Raw genomic sequence first — 12778 nt, 5'->3', positions numbered from 1 at the left:
CCACAGTTGCCCTCTGGTATATCAAAAACGCGAATATACACAAAGATCTAAACGTGCCCATTGTAAAAACTGAAATATCGAAAAATTAACAAAAATATTTAAAAAAAACTTGAAGTTCACTCAAACCCGCTGGCCCGCAACATATTAGATAACCGTGGCCACACTCGATTAAGAAGGAGGGACACAGCAAATCTAGAAGGAAGAATGCCAATTTAACCAAAACAACCATGAATACAAAATTTTTTCGTCCGGCACTGGCTGGACTAATTAAATAATAATTATTAGATATAAGATTTGAACCACTTATTGTTAGTTCATTAAATAATGAAGATACACTAAATAAATGATAAAAAAAAATTTACCTTAAAAACCAAAAAAAAAATTCATATGGTGATTTTCCACGAATAAAAATATAAAATTTGAATTAATGTAAAATTTTAACAATTAAAGATAACATAACAAAATTTGGAACCAATATAGAGTAAAATGTCGCTAAATCAATGGCATTAGATATTTTGAAATTTTTTATTTTCAAATACTGAAATTCCTAAAACGGGGAAAATGTGTTCCAAAAACTGAGTTTTTTTTAGAAAAGTGCCTACTGTGACGTTATTTACCATGTGATAGTAAAAATACTTAGTACGTATTTAAAAAACATATGGGGTTCTACAAATTTATAGCTTTTTCTTTTTTTAAATTGGCCAAGTTTGGATAGGACTTGGGGTGGTATGTCCGTTTAAGTGAGTCTTTCCGGATCATATAAAAGTTATATATAGTCCCGAAAAATATTTTTCTACAAAAGAAAAAATATATGGGCTTTTTTGGGGAAAAACGTAAAAAATGCGGTCCTTTTTACAAGTTCCAACTTTGGATGCGTATAACTTTTTATAGGGAGGAGATAACTGTTAGCAAGTTGTTTTTATTTTATTTAGAATTTTATCGCCAAAATAGTTGATATTTTAAAAATAAATTTCGACCCTCCGTAGGCACGCCATATCTAAAAAACCATAAAAAGATCGAGCAAAATTAAAAAAAATAAGTCAATAAACCTGAATATCTCTTCAACTAATAGAGATAACCTACACTTCTAAGTAGAGTATCCAAAAACGAAAACCGGTCAACCGGTTTTTTCATCTTTGTAAACTCCACCGGTTTCGGTTTTTTTAACTTTTCGGTTTTTTGACAAACTGGTTTTTGTAAGACGGTTATATATTTTCTAAAGCTCACTCAATCATATGAAAAACTTTGATACCATTTTTAAAAATATTGATTTATTTTATAGAAAATTATAGCATTTGACAATATTTCGTAAAAGATATAAAATAATTGCATAAAGATAGAGCCTTAAGAATTCAAAAATACTAAATTTCCAAAGATTTAGTACACAATTCTTAACACATTTCCTATTAGCGTCAAAAACACTCTTTTTCGGTTAAACCGGAAACCGGTTTTTCAAATTTGCCATTTTTTTGGACACTCCACTTGTAAGCGTATTTTTTGTAGATCTTCTCAAGGACTATTTATATTCAAAATTTCAGCTCATTTGGAACATAAATGGATTTTTGGCGATTTTCTTAGGTGACCAACTTTGACCAACTACGTACTTGCCCCCATTAGCGCTAGGAAGCTGAACAAACGAAAATCAGCTCAAACCATGTGAAATCTCGTAACAATATTTCCAATAGTTCCCAATATATGATGGTTTGTATTTATGTTTCCTTTTTACTGGAGAATGCTATTGAAATAAAGTGTAATACAACTGTAATTCAATTGCTTGACTATAATTCAAGGCTTGAATTACACTTGCTTTTAAATTGCATTCCAGTAAAAATACTTATTGGGATAAGTTTCATAAAGACATAAATTAGACTACTTAATTTTAAGGCGATCCGTCCATAATTACTCATAGCTCCGATATGTGTACCACTTCCGAAAATTATTCACCATTCTCGAAAACAAATTATTGAAATTTTAAAAGAAAATGCTTTTGCTCATTTACTCAGTGTAGGGTATTATATGGTCGGCCTTCACAGACCATACTTTCTTACTTATTTTAAATTGATTTTTTTACATATGAAAATAAACGAAAAATATGAAAATTAAAAATTTAAAACTAAATTGTTAATTTTTTGTAAAACAAACTTTAAGTTATGTAAGTTAAAAATTTCTTGTTAAAAACTTAATTACTATTTCTTTTTTATAACATTCTTTGTAAGTAGTACATTTACAGTAATGCTAATTGATATAAAGAATTACAAAATTGAAAAAAAAACTAAAACCTATTTTAAAACAATTTTATTTTAAAATTTCCCGTTTTTTCCGGGAAATAATTTAAAATTTTCCTGGAATTCCTGAAACCTGTTGGTATTCCGAATGATTTTAATATCTTAATTTTGAAAATAATTGATATGTACATAGTATTGTCGCCTGAAAATACAATGACAAATGAAAATAAGTTTATATGTGCTTTTATTGTAATTAAATTTTATATACATTAAAAGTTGTATATTAAAAGCTTTTCAATGTAAAATAACACAAAAAGTACATTTCTACCGCGTATTTGTAGATCCTGAGTTGGTGTTACTTGTATGTGCTTCATAATCCATGACTTCTTCATATATGAGTTCTTTCCATTGTTCAACAGTGTGCTCTCTCTCATCGACGCTGTGGTCATATGGTTCTGGAGCAGGCTGCAAATAAAAACATTAATTAATAGCACAAACATTTTTGTAAATTGTTTATATTGGAATAAATAAGTGTCAGTCAACGTTCAGTGGTAGGAAATATATGACGCATTCTTTTGAAAAATTACCAACAGATAAATTAACAGCCTGGCACACTATGTCGAACGTTGTCGTTTCAAACGACAAACAGCTGTTTTTCGGCTCACTAATATTCTTAGTCGAAAGAAAACAAATACGAACGATAACGTAAGCAACTCAATACAAAATTGCGGCTCACTTTATTATTATACATTTGTGCATAATCCCTGCCAACAATTACTATCCAAAAAGTGTCCCAAACGTATCATCTTGAAGTTGAAACTCATCGAATATGATATCGCTTTCTTATTGTAATAGTGTCACAGTGCGGGAGAAAACGTGCCACGCATATGATACCTACCAATTCTATCCTTTTAGTGTATTATTATTATATCTAAATTTATGTCTAAAAAGTTTCCAGAGAGAAGATAATGTTTCCAATTCTGCTTCTTGCATTAAAATGAAAATATTTTATTGCATTCCAGTTATGAAAACACTATGCATTAAAGTGCTCCAAAAAAATAAAATTGCGAATTTTGACCGTCCTCCCTCTAGAATGGTTCTATGTATTGTAAAAACTCGTTGTGAAAAATATTAGGATGATATGATAACGTTAAATGGTGCCGCAACGACGCTGAAGTTTTGAGGTGCATTTACTAGGGGAAAAAATGCTATTAAGGGTTAATATTAATTTTCCTGCTGTTTTTGTAAATACTAGTCTTTGTGTTATATTTTTCTTAAGTTTCATCAAAATCGGACGAATAATAAGTAACATTTCGCTATGTTTCCATGAGAAATTCCAAATATTGAAAAAATTTACCTTTGACCTTCAGGATTTAAGGGTTAACGTTTTCCGATTTTAGAAAAACTTTCAGACTATATTTAAAATTACCTGGAATAAAATATTCTGAATAGCTTTTGCTTAAAAATCATAACAATAAAGAAATTCGGCTCATTCGCCAAAATATGGACAAAAAAATAGTTTTTCTCGAAAATCTCAAAATTTAAATCGCAGGTACGGAAAAACTATAGGAGGTATTTTCATACTTTTTTCATATTTTTATTACCTATTATGTTCTCAATAAATCCCAATGTGATGATCAAAAAATTCTGAAATTTGTTTAAGAAAATTTTTAAAAATTTGAAATTGGAGTTTTGAAACTGCCTTTAAAAAAATTAAATTTGTTTGGTCATACCTCCGAATAGGTTAAAGGTATCCTACGAAGACAAAAACTCATATACAAGTAAATATGTATATATTTTAAGTAAAAATGTACTTTTATTATAATATTTATCAAAATATGTTAATTTTGTTTCTACATTTCTTGTTCTAGTGGCCTGAAACACGTTAATGGCCTGGCGATTTTTTAATAACTTTAACATTTTTTAACCAATTTTTGTCTTTTATATCTTATTAGAACGACAATTACGTGTACATTTCGATTCTTTTAAATTAAATTGCAAAAGTAATTATTTAATGCCAACATTTTTACAAAATCTGAAAAAAATGCATTTTTTCCCCTTGTAAATGCACCTCAAAACTTCAGCGTCGTTGCGGCACCAGTTAGCGTTATCCTATCATCCTAATATTTTACACAACGAGTTTCTACAATACATAGAACCATTCTAGAGGGGAGGACGGCCTGTACCTAGAACATTTTTTTCGTCCATACAATCTTGGAGCACTCTACTATGCATTTACGTATTTACATTAAAAATAAATAAAATAATGATATAACTTAACTTAATACGACTTTAATTAAAAATTAGAGTATAAAAAATTATATAAAGTATGTTTCACTAATTAATTGGAATACCTATTTACATTTTTAAAAAAAATTCACTAGTTATTGCACTAACTCAAAAAAAAACTAACCTTTAAAAAAAACTTTATTTATTGGTACACTTTTAACAAACACTTCAATTACAAATATATTTTAAATTATTTAATACAACTTTATCACTATTTAATTTGAACTTAAGTTAAAACACACACTTTTCATTTAACAAAACCGATGATTTTAAAATTCATAAATATACTGAGTATTGTCATGTTCTTCTTCTTTCTTTTAAAATGTAAACAGTAAAAAGTCGATATTAATGTAAAAAGCAGGGTTTCGATATTCAGCTCTAGCAACATATTTCTTACATTTGACTATGCAATAAATATGAAATTATCTCATTTGATCACAATCAGCTAATATAAATATTCATACTGTTCGTTCGTATTACTATTAAAATGGCAATGCTAGTCTGCAATTTTTAGTAGCAAACACAATCCATTGCATATCCACCAAAATATATATGGGGGCTCAGAATAGGGTACCTTCGACATGCAACATTTTTAAACACGTCCCATTTTTTTGTTTCCCATTCGATTTCAAAGAGTTTTATATGTTTAGAAAGCGCTCGCCTATGTCTTGAAAAAATATGCTTGAGTGTGCTATTTATCTCTTATACTTTTCGAGTTATAGGCATTTCAAAATTGAAATTTTAAAATTTTGCCATACCTTGGTCCGCTTTTTTAAAAATATAGGTCGTACTTTTGTACCGAACCGGCTCGATTTTTTTTGTTAGTTAGACAACTAAATTATCAGTAATATACAAAATATTTCAGAGTAATATCGATTATAGATCCAAAAATAAACGATTTTCAATTTAAGAATTCAAAAAATAGTAGATTTTTGCTGTTTTTTTGGATGAAAATGTGACTTAACTCTTTTTTATTAAAAAAAAACTTTCTTTAAGAACATATAACAATTTTATGTTTTTCTGTAAGGTAGCTTTACAGAGAACATTTTGGTATAAAAAACATGTCCTATTTTTTGAACATGTTGCCCTTTCGTCCTGCGGAATTTGACCTATTTTTTGATTAAAAATTCAACTTTGGGCCACATGTTCTAAAATCCCAAAGTTGGGATCAAAAAACGGAAAGCAGCTTTAGAAACCTTGATGTGTTCCCTATTTATCCCCAAAGTATTTTTCCAGCCCCGAAGGAAATGTAGACCCTATGGTTAAAATTGTAAAAAATACCATTTTCGGGATTTTCGCTTAAATTTTTAGGAATTGTGGGATTCCTTTTGACCTTTTGAAAAGTTTTTTTACACTTTGTAATTTGGAATGACAAATTTAAAAAACGTTGAAAATTTCATTGAGTTTTGCTAATAAAGATTTTATTACATATTACATATTTATTGAGTTTCTAAAACTAAAATTTTTATCAAAATTTTAATAGGATTGCAAATACATATTAGGAACAATTTGATCCACATTTATTCCGAACATTTTTTTTTCTTGTTTAGATATTTTAATTTTTGGTCTTACAAAAAAAAATGCAAGTCAATATCTCAGTTAGATTCAAAAATATTTACACTAATGAATAATCGTTATTTCGTATTACATACTTGACAATAAAATAACTAGCAGCATCCAAATAGCCAAAAAACAAGAAATATCAATGCAACCATAGCAGAGCAACCAAAGAAATGTAAATTGCTGCCAGAGAAAATTGCTAGCACAACAAAACAAAAACGAATGCTGACGCGCAATATTAGTTCGGCAAAAAAGTGTGTATGCTGCTATAGCACGAATCTGCTACTAGAAATTGCAAACATTGCAATTTGTATAGTAATATATGAATAGTAACAGCAAATTTATATTAGCAGAGTTATACAAAATTATAATAGTAACAATATTTTTAGTATGCAGATTGATAAAAATGTATATTTACCGCAATTGACGGCTAATATAGTAGCAATTGTAAACCCTGGTAAAAAGTCGGTATGTAATGTACTTTTTAATATTATCTATTAAGTTAATTTTTAGGGATCTTTGTTTGTAACTAAAATGTACTTTAAGATGAGCATAATTCGATAGTAATGTAATTTGTTTTTGTAAAATGTTTTTTATATGCTGAGTAACATTTTTGCGACACAAAAGAGACACATTTTAGTATACATATCGAAAATATAACTTCCAATTGCTGGCAGGGACATAACATAATTACACATATTTTCTCTTACTTACTCGTTTGTGGTAGAAAAATAATTGAATTTGACGAAAAGAAATTTCACTATTTTAAAAGTCAAATTACTGCGATCTGAAATAAATTCTGAATATAAGGTGAACAGTACTGAACACTCCGAAGATATGGCTTTCCATCATATTAGGACTAGATCGAGCACAATTCCAAAACTTAACCATTTTTTCCAAATTTCCATGTGCCCCTTTTAAAAAAATGTGAAATTTCACTATTTGGAAAATTATATATCTCCGATCTGAAATAAATCCTGAATGTAAGATGAACAGTTCTGACCTCTCTGAGGTGATAGCTTTCCACTCCATTAGGACTAGATCGAGCACAATTTCAAAATTTAACCATTTTTTCAAAATTTCAATGTGCCACTTTTAACAAAATGTGAAATTTGACAATTTTAAAAGTCAAATTACTCCGATCTGAAATAAATTCTGAATATAAGGTGAACAGTTCTGAACTCTCTGAAGTAATGGCTATGATATTTCACTATTTGGAAAATTATATATCTCCGATCTGAAATAAATCCTGAATGTAAGATGAACAGTTCTGACCTCTCTGAGGTGATAGCTTTCCACTCCATTAGGACTAGATCGAGCACAATTTCAAAATTTAACCATTTTTTCAAAATTTCAATGTGCCACTTTTAACAAAATGTGAAATTTGACAATTTTAAAAGTCAAATTACTCCGATCTGAAATAAATTCTGAATATAAGGTGAACAGTTCTGAACTCTCTGAAGTAATGGCTATGATATTTCACTATTTCGAAAATTATATATCTCCGATCTGAAATAAATTCTGAATATAAGGTGAACAGTTCTGAACTCTCTGAAGTAATTGCTTTCCAACCCATTAGGACTAGATCGAGCACAATTCCAAAATTTAACCATTTTTTCCAAATTTCCATGTGCACCTTTTAAAAAATGTGAAATTTCACTATTTGGAACATTATATATCACACTCATTCATAATACTGTATTAACTCAAAATTTTAAAATGTTCAGTAGAGGGCAAAAACTGTTTGTGATTACATTTTAAGAGAATTTGAAAATCCGAATAAATCATATTAAGCAAATTCCATTTGAAAATATATTTACATTAGCGGTATTTACTGTTAAGTGCGAATGGTCTTGCATCATTGCAAATGCAAAATTTTACCGTAATCCAATAACAAAATACACAATTTACAATTTTGCATTTGCAATGATGCAATACCATTCGCACTTAATACTGAACTCCGCTTATTGTTTTTCTTTAAAATTTTTGCAATTATTGCAAAATAAATATATTTTTTGAGTTAATACAATTTTTCTAAAACATTCTCGATATTTTTTTTTGTATTATTTTATCAACTCAAAATACAACCAAATTTAAATATAACAATTTGATTATTTTTAACTTGAATAAAGGCTCAATTCAAAATAATAAATTTTTTTATGAAAATATACGATGTATTTCTATTTAAATTTTTGTATTAACTCAAAATAATACTTTTTTTTTTGATACAAGGTAGTCACTAATTATCACGAAAATGTGGTTTTCGAGATGAAAGAGTAATCGGAATACGTTGAAATTTTTTTACAAATTTCCATGTGCCCCTTTTAAAAAAATGTGAAATTTCACTATTTGGAAAATTATATATCTCCGATATGAAATAAATTCTGAACATAAGGTGAACAGTTCTGAACTATCTGAAGTAATGACTTTCGAACGTATTAGGACTAGATCGAGCACAATTCCAAAATTTAACCATTTTTAAAAATATTCCATATGACCCTTTCAACAAAATCTGAAATTTCACTATTTTTAAATTAATATGAAATAAATTCTGAATATAAACTATACATTTCTGATATTTCGTCTTTCCTCCTTATTAGGACTACCACATTTTAGATTTTTTTTAATATTCATGTGTCTCTCATGTATATGGTCCAAAAATATGCTAAAAGCATAGAATCAACTATAGTTCATAAATAAATATTTAATTATTTTTATTTAATTTTTAAAAAAAATTGTATTATATATTTAAACTGAATGATTGGTAAAACCATTTTATTTTGGTTTTATATCATAAAATGTTAAATGAGCTGAAAATAATGCAGCTCTGTTAACCTAACAGTCTTTGAGTACGAGGTATGTTAGTTTACACATTAACATATGTAGGTAATGTTAAAAAACGGTGCTAACTGTCGGAGCTAACTTCACACACATAAATTTTGTTTAAACTTCTTGCTTGTTCGAAAGGAAAAAAGATTAATCTTTACAAATGGAGAAAATTAACAATAAACTTAACCCGAGGATGGTTAAACAATCTTATATCGTGGTTGTGCGAGAACCTAAAGCCGTGCTTTTGGGTAACAGTTGGGAAATGAAAAAAAAAATTCAATAAATCTGTAACTTCTAAACCGATAATCCGATTTCCCACGACTATAGTGGAGGTGTTGCTGAGTTTAAGTTTTGAATTTGGCCTTTCAACACTAAGGTGGGGCGGAGCCACATGGCCCAAAAATTGGGGTGTTTCGGGTATATTAAAAATCTATCGGATTTGAAATACTTGTATATGTATAGAATCTACAAGAAGAGCTACAAAAAATATTTCTATAAATATATTTTATCTTTTATAGCTTACGAGATAATCACTTTTAAAAATTAAAATTTTAGGTTTTTTACCTACCTCGGTCTGGATTTTTGCAAATAGTGGATCCAAATCTCTCTTAGAATTCGTAGTGGATTACGATTTTGACAACCGCTTGGTCGAGAAAAAAATTCACCCACTCTAGTGTACACGCCGTATAAAGCAGCAGATAGTACAGAAAAACGAAAGGTGCTGGTTCTGGGTTGTGATGCCAATAAACAAAAGAAGTGAGTGTGTCTTTAATTTTATAACTGTTAATAATCTTGTAATTTGTTCAGGAACAAAGATTACTAGGGAGACACTAGTTTTGGCGGTTAACACTTTTGATCCTTATAAACCACCAGCCTGGACGGTGTATTTCCGGCTGTGCTATGTAACATCCCGGATATGGCATTATTTCGATCGATTTGTAAGGCCAACATTTTTTGATATTGTGCCATCGATTTTTTGATAGGTTTTGGCAGGAGGAATAAAAAATTCCACTACGACATATCAAAAAATCATTTTCTAGGCGCCCAAATTATTTGTTGATATGTCGTAGTGGAATTTTTTTTTCTCATGCCAAAAGTTATCGAAAAATCATTACAAAATGTTGGGCAACCTAATAATTAAACACACGTGTTTAATTTAGAAATTTGAAAAGTGCGGATTGTTAGTGTTAGACATTATAAAAAACAAAGTGAAAAACTTTTAAGACTGCTGAAAAAGCAAAAGTATGAATGGTTCCGGAAGGAACGATTTAAAGGAACTCAAATTTCTAGATTAAAATATTCCACTAAAAATTTAAGAAAAAGCGACATGGTATTCACAAACTTAATGCTGCAGGAGAAAATTATTCAGCTGATTAGCTGCTACAATTTTTGTGGAAAAATTAAATAAATTCATATCAATGAAAAAACTCACCAATATGATAATGGAGAATAGAAAGTGTTTACCTGAGAGAAGTTTGGCTTGCTATAATGAAAATTTCATAGAGTGACACAAGGTCTCAAAGTAGAGACAGACTAATCGCATTAGTTTGCGTTAATGATGCTGGTATACACAAGTGCAAAGCATTAGTTATTGGAAAGAACTTTAAAAAATGTCCATTAGAATGGTTTAACAATAATTTTGTACCTGAAGTGAGAGAGAATTTTAAAAAAATTGGTGTAAAAGATGATAGTAAAATCATTCTGCTATTAGACAACTGTCCAGCACATCCAGACGTGCCGGATTTTAAAGCTGAAAACGTTATTGTGAAATGTTTCCAACAAATTAGACGACTTTGGCCCAACCGATGGATCAGTGTGCAATATGGAGCTTTAAATGTTATTATCGGAAAACTGTCATTATTAAAAAACTACTAACAATTGGTACTCAATTAACCGGCAAAATCGATTATCCAGAATGCTCGGTACGGATAATCGAGGTCTCACTGTATATATATGGGGCATTTCATGTCAAGTGAACCAACTTTTGAAATCGATGTCTTCCGATCGGGATGAAATTTGAACCAAGGTTAGTTCTATTGGATAGTAACTCACAATTTTTCAACAAGATCGGTCGAGAACTCTCTGAGTTAGAGGGGTGCCAAAGTTTGACATTTTGGTCAAGCAGGTCTTTTTTCTTATTCATATAACTTATTACCTATCTAAACCCAAATAGTTTAGATAGCTCTTTCTTCAATCTTTCGAAAAAAATAGTTAAAAAAAAAAATATTTTTTTTCCCAAAAAAAACAAACTTTTTGGATTTTTTTTTTAAATGGGCCCTTTTTTTCTTAAAATAAAGCTTACATATTATCCTTGAACACCTATTTGGTCGCTTAGTGGGATGCGAGTGGGATATCTATCAAAATAAATATTTTGTAACTCAAAACATAAAATTTTTGACTTTTTTCGCAAAATCAAAAACTTTGTTGACTTTTTTTTTCAAAATGGACCCTTTTTTATTTTTTTTAGCTCAAACAAAAGCTTAGATATTTTCCTTGAAGACCCTTTTGGTCGGTTAGTAGGATGCGAGTGGGATATCAATCAAAATAAATATTTTTTAACTCAAGACTTACAATTCTTGACATTTTTTTTGCAAATTCGAATTTTTTTTTTAAATGGGCCCTTTTTTTAGTCAAAAGAAAGCTTAGGTCCATTCCTTTAAGTATTGTTAGTCCCTTATTGGGATGCGAGTGGGATATCTATCAAAATAAATATTTTATAACTCAAGAAATACAATTTTTGAATTTTTTTTGCAAAATCGAAAATTTTTTCCAATATGGGCCTTTTTTTATTATTTTTTTTTGCTTAAAAGAAAGCTTAGGTCCATGCCTTTAAGATATTTTTGGTCGCTTAGTAAGATGCGAGTGGGATATCTATCAAAATAAATATTTTGTAACGCAAGACATACAATTTTTTAATTTTTTTTTTTGCAAAATCTAAATTTTTTTCCAATATGGGCCCTTTTTTAAAAATTTTTTTTTTGCTCAAAAGAAAGCTTAGGTCTTTTCCTTTAAGACCTATTTTGTCGCTTAGTGGGATGTGAGTGGGATATCTATCAAAATAAAAATGTTGTAACTTATGACATACAATTATTGACTCTTTTTTTGTAAATTCGAATTTTTTTTTCAAAATTGCCCCTTTTTTAATGCTTTATTGAATTATTGAATCTGTCTGTTATCGACCTTACAATAAGTATTTAAATCTTATAACTAAAATTAAAACTATTTGCTATTCAACAAGAGAGTCTTAATGTTAAACTGTCACTCATCTTAGCGGGGTGGTAGATCTGCTCTATGGAGTCTGGATCGGGTTTGGGTCTGCACAAGTTGTCTTGCAAGCGTATTGGGATGGTTTCGCAGCTTCACAATATATTTCTCACGGACTTTCTTGAACTCTTCCTTTACCAATGTCACTTCTAGGTCTCTGTGGATGTTTTCATTTCTTATGTACCATGGTGCTCCCGTCATGGTCCTAAGAATTTTAGATTGGGCCCTCTGTATAAAATCAATACTGGTGTTGCTAGCCATTCCCCATAATTGAATTCCATATGTACAAATTGGTTTTAAAACGGTCTTATACAGGATGACTTTATATTCAAGGCTTAATTTTGATTGGTCACAAATTAACAAATGAATTGTTAGGTTATCGCACGTAGGGAGATCGGAGGTGTAAATCAAATATAGCGTAGGTCCTAGTACACTTCCCTGTGGAACGCCAGCTCTAATCTTGTATTCTCTCGTCACATAATCATTGTACTTAACTCTGAAAAGTCTATTCGATAAATAAGACTCCAGAAATTTATGAGTACATAGTGGTAGTAAACATTTGATTTTATGTACTAGACCTTTATGCCATACCTTGTCAAAAGCCTGAGCAA

The 12778-nt window shown here is 29.6% G+C and overlaps 1 protein-coding gene across 1 annotated transcript in view; it reads right to left on the bottom strand.

The window, feature by feature from the left end:
• Positions 1 to 2452: 2452 nt before the first annotated feature.
• Positions 2453 to 12778, bottom strand: part of bsk (mitogen-activated protein kinase dJNK) — a 432504-nt gene continuing 422178 nt past the window's right edge. Inside the window, exon 7 of the mRNA XM_065499678.1 lies at positions 2453 to 2690. Within this exon, the coding sequence (XP_065355750.1) occupies positions 2550 to 2690 (141 nt within the window). The 3' untranslated portion in view covers positions 2453 to 2549. The remainder of the gene's footprint in view (positions 2691 to 12778) is intronic.

Source organism: Calliphora vicina, chromosome 2 (assembly GCF_958450345.1).
Source record: "Calliphora vicina chromosome 2, idCalVici1.1, whole genome shotgun sequence".
In the NCBI taxonomy this organism is placed as follows: domain Eukaryota; kingdom Metazoa; phylum Arthropoda; class Insecta; order Diptera; family Calliphoridae; genus Calliphora; species Calliphora vicina.
The sequence above is the reverse complement of the archived record's forward strand: the minus strand, read 5'-3'. Positions and strand labels throughout refer to the sequence as shown.